A 20,192-nucleotide genomic window follows, 5' to 3' on the forward strand; every position below is an offset into this window, starting at 1 on the left:
ATACACAATAATAAAAATATTAAAAATAAAACAAAATGGGCATTTAAGACTGGGAATGTGGCTAAGTGTAGGCACTGCTTAGCATGTAAAGAACTCTGGTTCCATCCCCAATGCTGCAAAAGCAACAAAAAATACTGGCGTTATACACTCTTAAGGTGAAGTGTACAATTTATGCTGTAATTTAAAAAAACTAATTTTCCTCTACTTAAAATGACATTAATTAGCAAATCAAAATGCCATGACAGGTTAAAGGGAAACAGCTTTACAGTTCAGTAGACTGAAAGTATGTTTTTCTTGCACTTTGAACAAGGTACACGTGGTGCTAGTTATGGCGAGAGGAGGCCCTACCCAGCCTGGGTGATAGCACTGGGGACAGACAGATACAGTCAACTGAAGAGAGTTTTAATTAACTAGGTACATCTGTCTTAATTCCCAATTTAAAGTGGGGTCAAGGAAGAAAATTTTGGCTGACAATTGACACACAAACAGACCATTTGGCACACAAACAGACCAATGAATCCTGGTCCTTTTTCTGACCTCAGAGTTTGTTACCAGGGCGATAAAGTGATGAGTATCCTGGAAAACCGGTTTCTGTGCGGAGCTGGGGGAAGATGGTGCTGCCTGGTGTGAACCTGTGAGCAGGTGTTCAGGGTCACAGTGAAATGGAGTGGCTTCCAGAGGAGTCGCTGCCACTCAAACTTTCTACTTCTGTGGGGCAGAATGTGTCACCCAACCCACACCCAGCGATGCCACTTTGGAAGAAGGACCCTTTTGAGCTAAAGGCACTGAAATAATAACAGTACAAGGGAGCTACCCCTCCCCCTTTTCTCTCTGAAAACAGGAAATGAAATCTTATCTGGACAACGTCCTCTCTCTACATTCTTCTCATAGAGGGTGGGAACTTGAGACCAAGAGAGTTCTGTACAAACAGATCATGTCAAAATCCCTTCTCCTCACTTGTGTTCCCCACATAGTTGAGTTACTCTCCCACAGTGGCCTTTGTTCAGCCTAGCGTGAAAGCGTTTAGGTTCTTTTGGGTCTTTATTCCTGTCATACAACTCATTAAATAAATTTGTATGCTTTCTTGGTCTGTCTTAGGTCAATTTAATTCTCAGGCCCAGTGAACAACCCTGAGTAGAGGTAAAATTTTGCCTCCCGCACATTGGCAGGGCCAAGAAAGGCTGGGGAGGGCATTCCTGATGCCATCAGAGAAGGCGTGAGGACTCTTGCCTGGGCCACAGGGCTCACAGCTACACCCTTCCCCCACTGACTGAAGCTCTACCTCTGATATTTCAGTGTCCTCTTTTCAAACATGAGCACAATCCCAGGACTTTGTTAACTTGTTAAAATGACCAGACGCTATAACCCAAGTAAGGCACACAATACAGTCGGCCACATAACGATCAGTATTCTCCCTTCATGACACAAGGCCACTGTGGCTGCCCTTTTATTTCAGCCCCACCTTGGCATCAAATGTCTAAACAACCACTGGAAAAACAACAGAGGAAGAATGCACTGCCGGACTTCAGACTGGGGTTGTTCTAAGCTTTTGTAAGCCAGACTAGAGTCACCTTCCTGACAGCCTGTGCTCAGCCAGCATGAGGAGCTGGGCTGTGGGTTCACACTGGATGGAGGTCATTGCTGTCAACAGTTCTAGGGTTCCTCACCACTTGATCCCAACGAGGACCCCAATTTGGAAATCTGCCAGCCTGGACCTAGATCATCAGAGCTCCCTGAAGCAGAGGGCTGGTTTCCCTGAGATTCACCATGCCCTGACAGTGGTCTGATAGCCATGGCCACCACCAGGAAGCACTCCTTTACCTTTGAGTTAATTAACACTAGTTCTAATCTGGCCCCGGGTGCTATATTCTGGTTTCTAATAAAATGAGAGTTTATATCCATAAATTCCATTTGAAAGAGCTGAGTGAAGGAATTAAATCCAGTGGAAAGACCACAGGGGACAATAATGCCAAAGGAGACCAGTGATGGTCTTCGAATCACACTTGGTGTAGGTCACTGGAGGCATGTGTGTTAAGGAGATGTTGGGATCCAGACTTGTTCTTTGTTTCCTGTCTACCCTGTGGTGAACAGGCCTCCTATGTCACATGCCCCTACCAGGGTTTTTTTGTTTTGTTTTGTTTTGTTTTTTTGCCCTGAAACTGAGACAGAAGGAACCTTTTCTATATTTAGCTTCTTGTCAAAGGCATTTTATCACTCTCTGCTTCAGTTCCTGCCTTGGCTTCCCTAATGATGGACTACAACCTGTAAGCTTGCAAAACCCTTTCCTCCCCAAGTTGCTTTGGATAATAGCAACCAAGCTAGAGCACCTCTATTCAGTGTGTGTGTGTGTGTGTGTGTGTGTGTTTCACTACACTGTAGCCCAGGCTAGCTTCTGACTCCTGATCCTTCTGCTTTAGTCTCTTCAGCACTGAGATAACAGGTATGTGCCACCATGTCTGTACTCAGTATATTGCTACAGCTGAGTTCCTCTCATCACTGGGGGTGGGGCGCAGTCATGGTTCCCTGCCTTGGTTGGAAGGCCTCTTTCTATGTTGCTCCTGAGACTAGCTTTTGCTGGGCCCTTCTTGTCTGCTGACTCCATGGGGAGTTAAACATGTCTTCCTAGGACCCTTGACAGGCATAATAGCCCAAGTTCACTGAGCACGTCACATTAAATTGAGTTATCCTGTGAGGGCTGGAAGCCGCTGTACACCACACTGGCATCCATCAAAATTTCATTGCTTCCCAGGCCTGAGAGTGATCCTCAGGGCAGCAGAGGGATACAGGCAAGAAATACACCCAGCAGAGGCACTTGCCAAAGAGAATGGGCTGGACAACTAGAGCAGCACAGTATCCCAGGAGAGCACCAGAAAGCTCCTCATGACTCACTGGAACCCAGGGACACAGAAGACCATGCCCTGCTCCCTCAAAACAAGAGGCAGATGCAAAATCACTCTCCTGTGTCCTCTAACCCTCACCACCACCACTTTGCAAATTTCATGTCAATACAGACAGCCACAAACCAATCTAAGGGGATATCTGATGACTGTTATTAAAACAACTTTCTTCCCACTTACATAAATACATAATGCTTTATAGGAAGTGTAGAAAACCTAGAAAATCATTCAGAAGAAAAATTCAAAGTCATTTGAAAGGAATACATATGGCCTACATTTATGTAGCCAGTGTACAGTTTTTTATCCAACTCGGGGGCAGGCAAGGCGCTGGGAACCTTCTTAGACCTTAATGAAAGGGTAGAGAGTAACAGCAAACACTCAGATGTCTAGACTCAGGGCTCTGCCTTCAGGCTTTCTAAGGTTTTGAACTTTTTTGAAAAGAAATAATCCCAGCACCCGTTTCCTATGGATGAGGATAGACTCTAACATCACCTTAGAAGACCTGCAGTTTCCTAAATTTACGTGATCTACCAGCCATGTTTCAATATTCATAACCTAACAAAATCCTTGGAGCCAATCAAGGGTCTTTTTTCTTGTATCTCCTTCATTCTCACTGCAGTTTGAATGTGTCCCCCAAATTTATGTGTTAGAAACTTGACCCCCAGTGCAATGGTAGGAGGAAGGGGCTAACAGGGGGTGGGCAGGCATGAGGCAGAGTGAGCGGATTGATGAGGTTACTCTGGGAGTGTTAGTCATTGTTATAAAAAGAGGAGTTTCTCTCCCCTTTCTTTCTCTCGCCCATGTGATGCTTTCTATTATGGGATGGCACAATAAGAAGTTCCTTACCAGAAGTCAGCCTCTCACTTCAGGTGTCCCCACCACTAGAACAACGAGCCAGCATATCTCTGTACACTATAAATTATCCAGTCTCTCCTGTTGTGAGGGCAACACAAAACAGACTAAGGCGGCCCCCTGACTCTGGAACATTCCCATAGCCTTTACCTTTTACAATATTGACAGTGGTATAGAAACAGTCCACCTGACTCTATGCTATCAGATGTTCCCCGTGTTTAGATTAAGATAATATTTTCTTGGCCAAGTGTATTAGTTATTTTTTCTCAATGCTATGCCAAAGCACTGACAGAAGCAACTTGAGGGGAAGAGGTTTATTCTGGCTCACAATTCAGAGGGTGATGCGCATCATGGCTAGGAAGGCCTGATGGCTGCAGCAGCTTGCAGTGTGGCTTGTTCATGTTTTGGTGGACCAGGAAGCAGGACTGGAATCAGATTTGGCTGCGACCCTCAAGGCTTGTCCCTAGTAGCATACATCCAGCTGGGCCTCATGTCCCAAAGCTTCCATAACCCCCAAACATTGGACTTCTCATTCCCGTGGACTCAAGCACGTGTGCCTTTGGTCAGTCGACATTTCACCTTCAAACCCTAACAGTTGGATTGTTGCACAGGTGACCGCCCCCCATTACTGATGTTCATTTTGAATCTCAAAGTTTGTCCCAATTTCCCCATTTCACAATCACCCCCTCCACCCTCCTTGTTATCAATAAGGTCTGTGGTTAGAGTTTAAGAAATGCAAATATCCTAGTTGCCATAAAAAAAAAATCTCCTCTTAGATTTGCTATCTGCAGATGATTCTTGCCTGATCTAGCCTTTACCTATGCAGGCAACTAGAAGGAAGAAGGATGGACAGAGATGTATTTTGGAAGGCTCGAGGAGGGACAAACTGACTAATCTCATGTTTTACGGAGGCTAAAATACTTTGTTCTGGTGCATTTTCCAGAGTGAAAAGGTAACTATATGCTAAGAGGAAGCAGGGGACTGGGAGTGGTGGCACACTCAGGAGGAAGAGTGGTTAGAGAGGTGCTGTCATGTGTGGATGGGGGTTGAGTTGCACACTACAGAGAAGAGAGATCAAAGGATCAGGGAGAACACTGAGGACAGGCCCATCAGCTCCCATCTCTTCAAGGGCAGGTGAGGAGTCTATGACCTAGAGCAGTGGTTTCCTGGGCTGTCAGGAACATCTCTGTTCCAGGAATCCCTGAGAGTGATGCTGTTTCTCCTGCCACCCCAGTGCCACCTCCAGCTGGGGTGTTACTGCATGACCCATATGCATATGTATGTACAACTGCATGTGCATGCGTGTGGGGGGGCGGGGGAAATTAATTTCAGGAAGACCTAAAGCAACAATATATCCACTGGTGTTTCCCTTCCTGCAAGCAGTGAACTAATCTGTTGCATCCTGGGGGAGCACAGAGCACCCCCCCAACGCCAAGCAGGGGTTCCAGGGGAAAGTAGTCACAGCCCCTAGTGCTTTCCCAAGAGTAAAACGTCAGGGCTGTGCCTAAGGAGAAAGAAATGAGTGCTGGGCACACATCAACTAGGGGAAACCATCTGGCAGCTTCGTTCATTCACCCACTTAGTAGATATTTATTGAGAAACTACTATGCACCAGGCATGATGAGAAGGGCTGGGGTTTTAGAAGGCTTTCTGGGGCCTGTGGTCTGGGGTGGGGCAGAAACCTATCAACCCCTTGTCTTCCTGACTGCTTGGTCTCAGTCCAGTTCTGCCTGCTGACTGCCACCTCCTAAGACTCTGTTCAAAGCTCCCTACACCATTACTCCAGTCATTCCCCATCTGTGTGAAAACTAGACCACATATCTCACCATGAGGTAACTCTTTCGTCCCAAGGGACCCTGAGGCTTGGCATCTGCTTTGGGGGATGTCCCAAAGACCACACTATAAACTGTAATGTGGTCCAGCCCCTCTACATACAAAGTTCCTCGCATGTGATGGCAGGGTGTGGGGAGTCCAATTTGGCAAAGCAAGAGAGTACATGAGAGTTAGCAAAAGCTACCTCCAAAGTTCCACACCCCCTTGCCATGTGCCCAGCCCTGTTGCTATGATACCCTGCTTGTATCAGAGCCTCCATTCATGAAACATTCCCAGTCACATTAGTGTTGAAAATATATCGTAATGAAGATTAATAGGTAAGGTACAGCAGAAGGTGTCCACAGGGGGTAGAATGCCATCTTTCCCTGCTCAGTACTAGGGCCTCCCTGAGCTAAGCTGGTCAGTCTTCAGTTCAGCGTGCAATCCAGGACCCCAGACCCTTCAGAGGACATTTCTCTCAGCTGTGACTCACCGTGACTGGCAATTTTAGAAATGCATTGATGGCACGCCTTCTCCAGGCCAGCCGGCATGGTTCTTGCTCACTGACAAAGCCCTGGGGATCAAAAACAATTCATTAGGAAGATTGAGGGAAGCATTTACTGAGTACCAATAACTGCCTCTGTGTGTGCATGAGCTGTCTCCCACAGGGTGACATTGGTTAGCCTGGGAATCTGGGTGTTCTGTCAACACTGGTTTACCTGTAGACACAGCTGTGTTATTGGGACTGAAACACCCATCAGAGATGGGGACTAAAATTCCGAGAGGTTAAGAGGCTCACACAGTGATTGCCAGCCTGGAAGACATAAGGTCTGAAGTGGGAGAAAAATAGAGACTGCTTATTGAGCATCTACTCAATGCCAGGTGTCCTGTTAGCCTCTGGGTCATCTCATACATAATACAACAATGTCCCTCTATGAACTCTTTTACAGATGGAGCCCTAGAGCCAGAGCTGCCAACTGGTAGTGGTCAAAGTTAATCCAGGTCCTGCCCACATCCTGACACATAGTCCAGCTGCCTTCCTTCATACCACTGCTCCTGAAAGACCCAAGGCTGAAGGATAAGCATGAACTTAATCAGAGCATCCTGGACTAAGACTCAAGAGACCTAGCAGCCCTTTGACTTCAGACTTGCTGTGACCTGAGCAAATGTCTATTTAGCCCTCATAGGTCACGAACAGAAGCAAGAAATGATTTCATCCAAGACCAGCTTGGGGAACCAATGGCTTACAGAAGTATGGATGAGGGGTTACTTGCAGAAGCACAGGGAACCTTCAAACAGCTGCATCATCACAGAGCCCCACCCCACAGAGGCAACCTCCCTAAACCAGCACAGCAGTCACACCCTCTTCAGTGAAGCCCCCTCCTTCTGTGTAGTTTCACATTTTCCAGACCACAGGCAGCTTCAGTTATATGCAGCTGGGGGTGGGGGTCCAAAGGGAGTGGCTGGGGTCCCAGGTGAGAGTCTAATGATTCTCCTTGCTTTCTCTTTGTGTGTGGAAATATCAACAAGCCCTATGTTGTGATGGTCTCATACTGGTGACCATAACTGCTCTGATTTCAAGATGGGAATAGCCTGAGGATAGCGCTTATAGCAGGCTTTCTTGGGGCACAAGCTTCCCTTTCCTGTCAGTATTGAAGAATAATGTCCAAGACCTCCAGACTACTCTAACAAGTATACCTCTCATCACCACTCATCAAAGATGCTCTTTTTTTTTTTTTGCAACAGATGGAGATTATTACAGAATTCCACAACTGGACAAAAATAGAGAATAAGTGTCTATGACATGCCCAGCCCTAAGTGATGCACCTACAATGGAACCTCTATATCTAAGGCTTACAAAACATATCAGAACGGGGTTAGAGAGAATATTAATGCATCTCAACGCTCACCAGTGACGCTTCCTCATCCAGCAGAGGGTGATCAACACAGAAAGCTACAACTGGCCACAATGTAGAGAGTAAGAGACTGTAGAGTACATGTCCCTGGATAGGACTCCTATACTAAAACTCTGCCACCCAGGACTCAGGGACCATTTCAGAAAAGGGGTGGAATGACTGTAAGAGCCAGGGGTGCTGGATGACCCAAATAAACAGAGCTTTCCAGGCAGCTGGGAACTTGCTCATATGAACTTACAGCAATGGTGACATCATGCACAAGATCCATGCACACTCAAATCAGACAAAAACCCAGCATAAAACAGGAGAAATGGGTAAGAAGCCCCAACCTTAACTGAGGAACTATTGGGAGCTGATCACTGCTGGGTGAGGGAGAGTTGGTCTTTAAGGGAGCGATGCTAGGTAGGTTGACCAGGCTCCAGTGGATGAACTCACACCAAGGGACATCTGGGTACACAAACTTGACTCAATAGGCCTTAACATATATGACAGAACATATGAATTCTAGTGGGAAAACTATGAGGGGGTACAGGTAGGAGAGGGGTTCTAAATATGATTAAGATGTATTGTATGAAATGCACAAAAATTCAATAAAATATATATTGTAAAAAAGAGTAAGTCCAGCTACAATAATTAATTTAGGTCTCTCTCTCTCTCTCTCTCTCTCTCTCTCTCTCTCTCTGTTTTAATTAACTGTCTCACAATGACAAATGTCTTTAGCCACTAACTACAAATAACAGTAGAAGCAGAAAAACCAATGGTCTCCTTATTGAGAAAAATGTTGATCTAATGAGGCGACAGCCAACAGAGGAGGTTATTAGACTCTTCTTATAAATAAGGCTGCTCTTATTTATTTTCATAAACTGGAAGACAGATGAGAACTAAAAAAGAATGATGTGCTGTTTCCCTATCACACCTGGGAGAATGTTCCCTGAGAGGTTTTGCAAGAAGTGCTGAGCTTTGGCACCCAGCCACAGAGTGAAGACCGAGCTCCCACCAAGAACCTCAGGGGCTGGCTGGCACACTTGGTATCTTGTGTCTGCTTTTCTCATGAGGAATGGAACATTTACCCCAACACCTAGGATGCATTGGCAGAGACTCAACACTAGAGGATCTAAGTGTGGTGGGAAGGAAACAGCTAAGATGAGAATGTGAATGAGTGACGTGTTTTCAGAAGGCAACTTGTCACAGCCTACCACAGTCGCCATAGGCAGAGTGAGGATATATGATTTCATTTAAGTGGAAATGTCTACATACATGTGGAAATGCATAGGGAAAGCTCAGAGACACACCTAGCAAACCACTGTTTATAATCTGTCCTGTGGACAGAGGGACAGGGAAATAGGGACACAGGAATAGGGTATAAAGGAAAGAGCGGAGCCATGGGAAATATTTTCATTTCTGCCTTATATCTAGTACCGCCTGCATGAGCAGGTTTTACCTTCATAATTTAAAACTTATTAAGGGCTGAGGATGTAGTTCAGTGATGTGGCATTTGCTTAGCTTGAGACCCTGGGTTCAATTCCCAGTATTGCAAAGCATCACCACCTCCTTCTTATTCAAACCCTCCTAAAGTTCAAGAAACATTATTTGAAAATCAGCTTGTTTTCCAAAATTCCAGCATTTGAAAAAAAAAAAAAGGTAACTTCTAAGGGACACAGACAGAATTCACCTCCCTCAAAAAAGAGAGATGATGTGATTAAGAAGACTATTTAAAATTTTTTATTTTATGTGTTTGAGTGTTTTGCCTGCATGTACGTACGTAAATGCACCCATGTGTGCAATACCTGTAGAGGCTAGAAGAGGGTATCAGATCTACTGGAACTGGAGTTATAGGTGGTTGTTAACCTCCATGTGGTTCTGGGAACTAAACCCAGGTCCTCTGCAAGAGCAGTCAGTGCTCCTAACTGCTGAGCCATTTCTCTATCCCCAAGAATTTTTCTCTTTCAAAATACTTTCTTTAAAATTACAAAAGTAGCCAAGTGTGGTGGTGTACATTTGTAAAATCAGCTACTTGGAAGCTGAGGCAAGAGGATCATAAATTCAAGGGGAGTCTAAGCAACTTAGCAAAACCTTTTATCTCAAAAAAAAAAAGTAGCTCAGTTTATGTTGGATTGGGGATAAAATTGGTGGGATGCTTGCATAGCATGCATGAGACACTTTGGGTGAAGTCCTCAGCACTGCCTAAGTCTGGTGTGGTGGCATACACTTGTAATTAGCACTGGGAAGTTCAAAGTCATCCTCAGCCACATAGCAAGTTTGAGGCTAGCCTAGACTGCATGAAACCCTGAATCAAAAAAATAAAGATGAAAAAGGTAAAAAATACACTTACTTTGGGCCACAGGTCAGTTGAGGAGCCTGGCTGAATGCACAGGGCCATGGGTTTGACCCCAGCTCTGTATGTAAACCTGCTGTATTAGTTACATTTCTGTTGCTGTGATAAAACATCACAACCAAGGCCACTTATAGAAGGAAGAGTTTATTTGGCTTTATAGCTCCAGAGGGAGAGTCCACAATGGCAGGGGGAGGCATGGCAGCAGAAGGCAGCTAGAGCAGAAAGCTGAGTGATCACATCTTCAAACAGGCACAGGAAGCAGAGAGAAACTGGAAATCTGGCAAGGCTTAAGAGTTCTCAAAGCCTGCCCCCTGTGACGTGCTTCCTCTAGCATGGCCGCCCCTCCTAAAGGTTCCAGGGCCTTCCCCTTATAGAGCCATGAACTGGAACTGACCGAATGCCCAAATACTTGGAGCCTTTTGGGGACACTTATTCAAACCACCACACCTATGTATGCACATACACCCTTTAGATGGCTGCAGACATCAGGGATGCAAACGCATCTTGACATAATGCTTTGCTACCATGTGATCTGTATGCTGTTGTTTTCAATGCTGTGTCATGTTCCACAGGGCAGGCTCTGCCATACCGTACTTGACCGTGTCTTCTCCGGCATTCACTTTCCATTTTTCACTACTGCTGTTATAATCTTGATGAACAGCTTTCCATGAAAATCGCTTTCTTTACTATTATCGTATAGCTCTAGAATAATTAGGTATGGGATTACAGAATTAAAATCATGATTATTGTTACTATTTTGGCTTTTAAGATGAAATTTCCAAAGGCATAGTATCCATCCACAACACCACTAGCTATGCATGGCAATGCCCATTTCTCTACACCCTCAACAGCACCAGGTATTTACCAAGTCTAAAGTTTTTTTATTATTTTTATGGACAAGAACAGTTTGTTGTTTCAATTTTTATATGAAAAACCATACATTCTTCTGTGCATGTTTCCTTGCTGTATGTTCTCCTTTGTGAATTATTTTTATGACCTTTGATATGAATTTATTTCAATTCAAGGCAAAAACAAATATATTTTGAATGCCAAGCCCATAGCAAAAACTGCAGTTTAAGAAACTGGCTGTCTGCTTTCTTATTCATAGAACTTGCTGTGTGATTTTACAGATTTAAATATGCAAAGTCCTACTCACTATTAAGGTAGGAACTTGAAAAACACACAAACCTCAGTTGCACAGTCCCAGACTTATCAACTAGAAGCCCTTCTAAGAGAATACAGGTTCCCCCACCCCTGGCCCCAAGCCACAGAGTGTCCTATACCATGATTCTGAGCTGGCATCAGCAGTAACAGCATACATTTGAGTCAATCAGCTTTCACAGACCAAGAAAATGTGCAGTTTTCTTATTTGGTATAAGCTTGTGATAAGTGAACCATGGAGAGACTGCAGTGGAAGGCTGAGCAGTACCTTCCTCCATGTAAACAGTGTGACTCAGAGTCCATCTACCCTGTGTGCAACTGTGATTCAACTGTGTGCCTTATGCAGGGCATGGTAGTGTAGGCCTGTAATCCCAGCACTCCAAAGGCTGAGGCAGGAGGGTGGCTGCAAGTCAGAGGCCAGTCTGGGTTACACAGTGAGTTTAAGACCATTCTGGGCTACATAGTGAACTCGAGGCCAGCCTGGGCTACATGAATGTCACACACTTGCTTCTGCATCTGAGAAGGTAGTGGTAACAGCCCCATTCTTCTCCCTGAGGAGAGTGACAGTAAAGGACATGAAAGGAATCAGTCTGTAACTGCTACATGACATTCTCAACACATTTTCAGTTTTCAGTCCATGTGGTACACACGTCTCAGTGGGTCTCACCCAGGGGTGACCTGCCCCCTAGAGAGACATTTTGTACTATCTGGAGACATTTTTATAACAGCTGTGACTATGTGGGAATTGAGAGATTAGAGAGATTGCTACACATCCTTGGGGAACAAGGCAACTCCCCTCCAACAAAAAATGATCTAGTCCAAAATGTTAGTAATACTTTTCAGTGTTCAAATTCATAAAATACTACTTTATTGTAAAACCCCAATTGTGCCATAAAAATTGAGCTTGTGTATATAGGTGGCTTTTAACACACAGCACCTGGTAGGTACTTGGCATCGCTGATTTCACCCCAAAACCCCAATCTGAAGCAAGAACACATCTTTGTCTTTAGCGATGGAGCTGCTAAATTAAATTGTCTATCCCTGGCTTAGATGTGAGGGAGACCTCAACTTGTGACTTGATTTTGAGTAACACTTAATGTTAACTGCCTCTATACCTGCTTTTCCAAAGGTTCGACGCAAACAGTACCACTAATGATTTCCGGCAAGCTTTCTGTGTGCTCAGGATGTATCCTTTGTTTCCCCCAGCATTGGGAGCATCCTGTGCTGTTTCCTATCCCACCCTCTCGTGTGGCAATCAGCTACTGTGTACCAGAGTAACTCTGCCACCTCCCTTTACCGTTTGGTTTCTAAGAAGTGAAAACGCCCTTCCTTTTGGGCCAAGTCAAGCCTCAGAGACTCACGAGGTAGGACCAGGAGGCGACAGCTAGGAAGCAGTCTTGCTTCGGCCCTGGAGCTCCCTGTTCCTCAGTTCTCCTAGAACCACCGTTCCCTGGGGGAAGATGGTTTTCGTTCTCTCCACACACTCATGAACAGCCCATCCACAACGCTCCATTTCTTTGCAGGAAGCAGAGGCAGTCATGGCCCCATGGACGGGAACCAGAAACCCTCTGCCAGGGTGTCCCTATAACTTCAAAGACCGAGGGTGTGCTGACCACTCACCTCTTCAGATGAAGAAGTGTCAAATGGAGCCCTGCAGCACGCTGGGGTCCTCGGGGTCCGGGGTAAAATCTGTAGGGCTCCTTTTCGCCTGCAGCTCCCCTCCCTCCCTCCTCTCACTTTCTCTTTCTGGTTTAGGGTTTCTTTCTTGAAGCACGACAACAACTCGTGGTTTTTCTTCTGCGATTCCCACTCCCACGTGGATTACCCCCACCACCTCCATACGCATGCAGTACCTCTCAGGGCCGCAAGGTGGCAGCATCGCAACTCCGGGATGCGTGACCTTTCCTAGAAGCCCTGTGGTTCACTGCCTTGGGTCTTCCCACTTCCTCCCCCGCCTGTGGGCTGGTGGCCCACGAGGAAGTGAACAGAACAGAGACTGCTTAGTAAGGACGGTGAGCTAGCTACTTAAAAATGGAGCTTAGACTATGTAGAAATGTAGAGATGGTATTTAACTGATTCTGTCATTCCTCGCAAAGAGGGAAGCCAGAGTGGACTTCCAGAGAAGAAGAATTTTGCTTTGTGGACTATTTTGTCTTATTTTGCTTATTGGGGTTTGAATTTCCTTTGTACGTTTTAGTGTGTGTGTGTGTGTGAAGATGCAAGTCAGAGGACTAGTTGGAATCTGTTCTCTCCTTCCACCATGTGGGTTCTGGGGCTCAAACTCAGGTAGTCAGGCTTGGCAAGCATTTTTAGCAACTGAACCATCTTGCCCACCTCTTGGTTTGGTTTTGGAAATAAGGTTTCCTGATGTAGTCCAGGCTGACTTTGAACTCACAATCTTCCTGCCTCCACTTTCAGAGTGCGCTGAGATTTTAAGTGCGTGCCACCACACCATGCTTGAGATTTTAAGTGTGTTGCCACCACACTGTGCTTAGGATAAACTTCCTAACCGCTGCAGTCCTAACTCCAAAGCAGGTTGCTTCGTGAGGCTTTGCTATGCGGAAGCATCAAGAAGTGGAAATTCTCAAACTGGTCCTCATGGCACCTGCCTGCAATCCCAGCACATGGGAGGCAGAGGCAGGAGGATCAGTAGTAGTTCAAGGCTAGCCTCAGCTTCATAGAGAGTTCAAGACCAGCCTGGGTTGCATCAGACCCCATCTCCACAAAACAAAACAAGTAGACATTCCCAGCTGTTAATTTCTCAGAAGTTCCCCCAAACTCATCCTTACAATGACAGTTCCCACACTAGCACCCAAAGATTCTGAACCTGTAAGTCTGAACTTGGGTCCAGGAACCTGCAATTTAGATTCCACTACATCTCCTTTAGGACTCTTGGGTCATATTTTAAAACAGAGTCAGATGATATGTAAGGCACCCCCATCCCTGACACCTAGGCTTTTTGATGTTTTAGTGGAAATGTCCAGCTTGCAGGGGTAGGACCAGGGTGACATAAGAGCATCATCTCTTATGTGAAATGTAATACACTGGTCAGTTTTGAAGACTGTCTCTGCCTTCAGAAGGCCACAGGAGTAATATCATCTTAGATATTGTGTCCTGGGCTCCTCTACTGCCTCACTGTGGCCCTGGGCCTTCCAATCTCTCAGGCTTGAATCTGAGCTTATCACCTCACATGACACATGGGTTGGGGCAGGGGGCAGGGTACTGTTGGAGGAAAGGATGTATAAGAGGACATACATGAGTGTTCTCTAAAACTTTTGTCCATGCTGACTGTGGGCCATGAGGGCTGAGCCTTAAGAATTCCCTGCTATGATGGTGGGGTCTAGGGATGCAGTCACCAAAAATCCAGCTATGGTAATTAAATCTTCACTCTCAAGTTGACTGGATTTACAATCATCGGGAGATTGATGCAAACCTCTGGGTATGTCTATGAGAATGTTTCCAGAAAGGATTAACTGAAGGGATAAAGCCCACTCTGAATGTGGCCAGGCACCATCCCATGGCCTGGGGTTTTAGAGAGAATGAAAGAGGAAAAAGAGAAAGCCAGAGAGTACCACTATTCCCTCTCTGCTTCCTGGTCGACTGTGGTGTGAACAGCTGTCCTCCACCACTCTCCAGAGCCATTATATTCTGCTCAAACACATGGAGCCAAGCAACTATGGATGGCACTTTCTGAAACCATGAGTGAGCAGAAAGTTCCTCAATAGTTGTCAGGTGTTTTGCTCACAGCAACAAAAAGCTAACAAATACAGTATCATGTTTTTGTTTTTGTTTTGTGTTTTTTAGCAAAATTGTCAAAACACACAAAATTCCAGATGTTCGTTTAGTTTTCCCTGGAGATCAGCAAGGGAAGGAATTCTGTTTGGTCCCTGATTGGCTGTTCCAGATGCCACAGAACATCAAAGACTATTTTCCTTCCAAAGCCAACAACTGAATGCATAAGTATAGAAATCAGAGTTGAAAGAGCAAGAAGCTTTGAGTAGTGCAAGACTCCAAAGCTATATGACAGCAGTAATAAAAATAATAACAGGTTGGACCCTTCCACAGGCTACTCCCACCCCCAACTTGCCCTTGGCCTCAATCTTCCTGACTCAGTGCGGTCTGCCACCCTGGTAGGTCAGATCCTGCCCACTGCTCCTTGATTCCCCTGCAGTCTGAACAGTTTCACTGTCTCCCTGCACTCTGTCCCTCTTCCGACCTTGGGCCCAGGCCCACTCCTGCTCTTCCACCTCAGATCTTCTGGACTAGCTTCCTAGACCAGACTACTTAATCCTCTAGAATAGTTTGTCAGACTCTCCACAGGATGTCCCCACCCCTGCTGTGATGGCTAATCCTGGGTATCAACTTGACTGGATCTGGGATTCACTGAAATGAGAGAGCCCTACTTGATTGGATCATGTGAAGCTGGAAGGTCCACCCTAAATGTGGGCACTGCCTTCTGACGACAGCCATATAAAAGGCCATGGCAGAAACCAGCTCCTGCTTTTTGCCTCTTGCCTTCTCTCTCACCAGTGTGCTGGTGTCTTGCTTCTGTGACCAACTTCTTCAAATTCCAATGTAGTCTGAAGACTAACTGAGTTCCCAGAATCCATCAGACTTTCAGTGCCAGATTGGGACCACTGAGACATCCAGCCTCGTAAACTGAGCAACTACTGGATTCTCAACCTCTCCAGTGTGGTGCAGCCATTGTTGGACTACTCAGACTCTATCCAGTCATTTATATCAAGTTTATTGACCTGGTTCCAAAGGAGGTTATGAATGCAGACGACCTGGACCTGCAAAGACCCGAAAAAGAAGCTGTTATAGAGATGACAGAAAAGACAGGGTAGCCTTAGGGAAAGCTGTATCACAGAAGGTCATTGTAGCCATGCCAGTTTGAGCAGCTGACAAGCTGGCCCCTGCTTGGTACATCCAATACATACCATTACAGCGAGGAGTGGCATTCAACTCTGGAGCCAAACAAAGGGTTATTCCAATGGTAGAGCTACAGAAAGATCCAATGGAGCCTCCAAGGTTCAAGATTAACAAGGAAATTCCCCGGGGACCACCTTCTCCTCCTGTACCTGTAATGCACTCTCCTAGTTGGAAGGTGACTGTGAAGGAACAATAGGAGTGGAGGATTCCTCCTTGTATTTCCAACTGGAAGAACGCAAAGGGTTACACAGTTCCATTAGCTGCTGACGGAAGAGGACTTCAGACAGCACACATAAATGAGAAGTTTGCCGAACTGGCTGAGGCTCTCAACATTGGTGAGCCAAAGGTTCTTGACCTTCTGGAAATGCAAGCCCAAGTAGAAAGAAAGATAGTTCAAAAAGAAAAGGAGAAACACGAAGAGAAGCTTAGAGAAATGGGCCAGAAAGCCAAAGAGTAGAGAGCTGGGATTAAAGCCCATGTGGACAAAGAGGGCGGAGAGGCACGGGAAAGGGGTGAAATCCAGCACCATAGGCTAAAAGAGACTGCACGACCTGAATCTTTCTGGGGCATCTCCCAATAAGAAGTCAAAACTGCAGAGGAATGAAAATTGTGCTATCAGTGAAGTTACTGCTCTTGGGGTGCCCAATCCTCGAACTTCCAATGAAGTCCAGTATGACCAAAGGCTCTTCAACGAATCCAAGGGTATGGCCAGTAGATTTGCAGGTGGAAAAGATGAATTTACAGTGTTTGTGATCAAGCTTGGAGAGGTGGTACAGATAATCCCCAGAGAGTTTATTCTGGTGAATAAATCTGGACAAGGACATGTAAAAATCTGGACAAGGACATGATCTAGAAGCCAGAACAAAGACCAACAGATTTGTTCCTGATAAGGAGTTTTCTGGTTTAGACCGTAGAACAGAGAAGTAGAAGAGGACCAGTTCAGTTTGAGGAAGATCCTTTGGGTTTGGACAAGCTTTTGGAAGAAGCCAAACAGCATGGTGGCTTTAAAAGACCCTCAGATAGCAGTCACCCCAAGGAACATGAGCATGTGCTGGACAGCTTTAGTTGTCAACTTGACACACCTGGGTAGAGGGAGCCTCAGTTGTGAATTGCCTCCATTGGACTGGCCTGTGGTCATGTCTGAGGGGCATCTTCTTGATTGTTGAGTGATGTGGGAAGGCCCAGGCCACTATGGGTGGTGCCACCCCTGGGCAGGTGATCCTGTGTTGTATAAGAAAGCAGGCTGAGCATGGACTAGGGGAGCAAGCCAGTAAGCAGCATTCCTCCATGGCCTGTGCTCCAGCTCCTGCCTCCAGGTTCCTGCTTTGAGTTCCTACCTTGGGCTCCAGGTGAACTGGGACCTAGGAGATGTAAGCTGGATAAACCCTTTCCTCCCCAAGTTGGTATTGGTCAGTGTATTTTGTCACTACAATGGAGAAGCAAACTAGAACAAGCATGAAGGCAAGAAGAGGAGGAAGGCATAGACACCTTCAGAGTGAATGAATTATTATTCACAACCCTAGTGATGCAAGGAACCCCTTTGTAAATTATCAGGATAAAACTCAAACCTGGGTACCAGATCTCAGCACTACTTTTTATTCTGGGAGATGGGGGGGATTGAATATTCTATTTTGAATTCTGTTTTTCTTTTTAAAGAATGGGTTATGTTTGTGCTTCTCCTACCATATGGCACTTGAGAAAAATGCAGTCCTCACCCCTACAGAATTAAGACTACTTCCTTTTGCTGAGGCGCACACCTTTAATCTAGGCACTTGAGAGGCAGAGGCAGGCCAATCTCTGTGAGTTCAAGGCCAGCCTGGTCTACATAGTGAGTTCCAGGCGAGGCCAGCTGTGGTTAGAGGGAGACTCTGTCTCAAAAAAAGAAAGAGAGAGAGAAAGAGACCACTTCCTTTTGTGAAACACAGTCTGAGGATGATACTTTGTGTAAGAACTTCTTATGAATAAAGTTGTCGCAACACATGAGTAAGATATGGTTCACACTGGAATTAAACTACCAAATGCATTTTGCCCTGTTGTGCAGTTTTACTCTGAAGTAGGGAAGGGAAGGTTTTGCTTAAGGTAACTCTTTGTTTCAAATAAAAACATTTAGACAAAAAAAAAAGTAATAATGACAAATGTATCACTTAAGGAAGCAGAGAGAATTTGATGTGGGGAATTCATTACAAAAGTCATGGAGGTGGAAACCAAACCCGAAGTTGTGGTGGTGCTGGTGGTGGTATAGTGGGGAGACCTAGGAATTAGCAACTGACAGACAAGCAGCTTCCATTCGTGAGGATGAGAGGAAGGACTGATGTCAAAATGCTGCTCTAAGCAAGGTGCGTGCTCCTAATATCCCCAGTTCAGAAATGTGTAATGTGAAGCACAGAGAAATGCCACCTAGAGTGAGCAATGAGCTTAGTTCAGGCAGTGGGCTCCGTTCTCTGGACCACTACACTGACTGCAGTTTGAATAAAGGGCACAGTGGGGGAAATGACAGAACTGAGAAAAGTTGAGTGCATATTATAAATTTTATTATGCATGATGCTAATTAAAATGACCTTGCTGGTAAAAGTGTTTCTTTCATAGAATAGATACTACTGACTCCCAGTCAGATGCTGTGAGTGAAAGGATTACTCCATAAAACCCAAAGAATCCCAGAAGGAATTTTAATTCAAAAGAATGAGTTAATGAGCCTCACCTGAGTTTAATTTCAGAGGCATCTGAGTTAATGAGGGCGTGCCTGACTCCTTGATGGGAGCCATAGGAGTATATGTGTCTGAGACCAAGCTGTGCTCCCCATAAGGGTCTATTGGAGAGCCAGTGGCCCTGACTGCCTGGTCACAGGTGCACATCCCCGCCTACACATCCCGCATGTGCATCCTCATCTGTTTCCCTCAGTTTTTACAAAAGCTTGACTTTTCTTTGGCTTTTCTTCTTTTTCCCAAATGAATTTTCCTGTGTGACTTTCTTTTCACACTTTCCATCCTTTTATCGTTTTTGTTTTTTTAAACTATCTACTAATTCTGATATCATATTTGGGAAAAATCTTAGAGGTCTCTCAATTCCTCCTCCACCTGACTCAAATGCACTTTGTTTTTCTTTTTCTTTTTTCTTCATAGTTCTTTGAGAGGGTCTTCCTGTAACCCCAGCTGGCCTGGAACTCCCTGTCTAGACCAGACTGGTCTGGATGCCACAGAAATCTGCCTGCCTCTGCCTCCTGAGTGCTGGGATCAACATACCAGCATGCTTGACTTCAAATGCATTTTCAATAGAAGCTTCATTTTCTTATTTTACTTTATTCAGTAGTATAATTTTCCTGAAGATAATTTTTAAAAAATATTTTTATTTTTTGTGTATGAGTGTATTGTCTGTGTGTATGTAAGTGCACCCCTGTCATGCAATGCCCAAGGAAGTCAGAAGAGGGCACTGGATCCCCTGGAACTGGAGTTACAGATGGTTGTTTGCTGCCATGTGGGTGCTGGGATCTGAACCTGGGTCCTCTGTAAGAGCAGCCAGTGCTCTTAACCAGTGAGCCATCTCTCTAGTCCCATCTTGATGATATTTTTTTTTAGTGAAAGAAAAAGGTGGCCTGAGCCCTGAACTAGTTCATAAACCAGAAGAATAGTTACATGATGAATAGCCCCTGGTCTATGCGAGATGAACCTTGTGGACATTCTTAGTGAAATAAGGCAGCACAAAATGGCAGATGCTGTGCACTTCCCTCACGTGAGATAAATAAGTACTCAGCTTCCGTAGTGATGGGAAGTGAGGTGATGGGTCAGGGAAAAAGAAAATATTGTTTTACATGTACAATTTGCTTTGTGAGATGGAAAAGAAGTTGGGCACATAATGTGGACATGCTCAGCTTCACAGCCTTAAGTGATTAAGATGGAAAATTTTATACGAAGTGTATTTTATCATAATTTTATAAACAAATAATAAACCCCTGGGATTTGGGAGATGGGTTAACTCCTAATATTCTGAGCCACTGGAGACACTGGCCCGTGTTTCAGAGTAATCCACTGAGAACTATGGACTCATCTACCCTCAACACAGCACAGTGTTTGATGCTTCATTATCACTCTGTTAATGGTGGTTGAATGAATGAATGAATGAATAAATGGGAGCAAGTGGGGAATTTCACTGTGATCATGATTCATCACATAAACTTGATTCTGTGTGGGCGTGGGTGGTACTGGGCACTGAAATTAGGGCCTCATGCATGTTAATATTCTACTACTTAGATATCGTCCCAGACCTTGATATATACATATAAGTATATATACA

The 20,192-nt window shown here is 45.1% G+C and overlaps 1 protein-coding gene and 1 pseudogene across 1 annotated transcript in view; one reads left to right on the forward strand and one right to left on the reverse strand.

Moving 5' to 3' along the window:
* Positions 1 to 6,112, reverse strand: part of Tmem272 (transmembrane protein 272) — a 40,991-nt gene extending 34,879 nt beyond the window's left edge. Inside the window, exon 1 of the mRNA XM_029570544.1 lies at positions 6,055 to 6,112. Within this exon, the coding sequence (XP_029426404.1) occupies positions 6,055 to 6,112 (58 nt within the window). The remainder of the gene's footprint in view (positions 1 to 6,054) is intronic.
* A 5,096-nt stretch (positions 6,113 to 11,208) lies between these two features.
* LOC103745464 lies at positions 11,209 to 17,389 on the forward strand (annotated as a pseudogene).
* Positions 17,390 to 20,192: the final 2,803 nt, after the last annotated feature.

Source organism: Nannospalax galili, unplaced genomic scaffold, assembly GCF_000622305.1.
Source record: "Nannospalax galili isolate Female #2095 unplaced genomic scaffold, S.galili_v1.0 scaffold1252, whole genome shotgun sequence".
NCBI lineage: Eukaryota > Metazoa > Chordata > Mammalia > Rodentia > Spalacidae > Nannospalax > Nannospalax galili.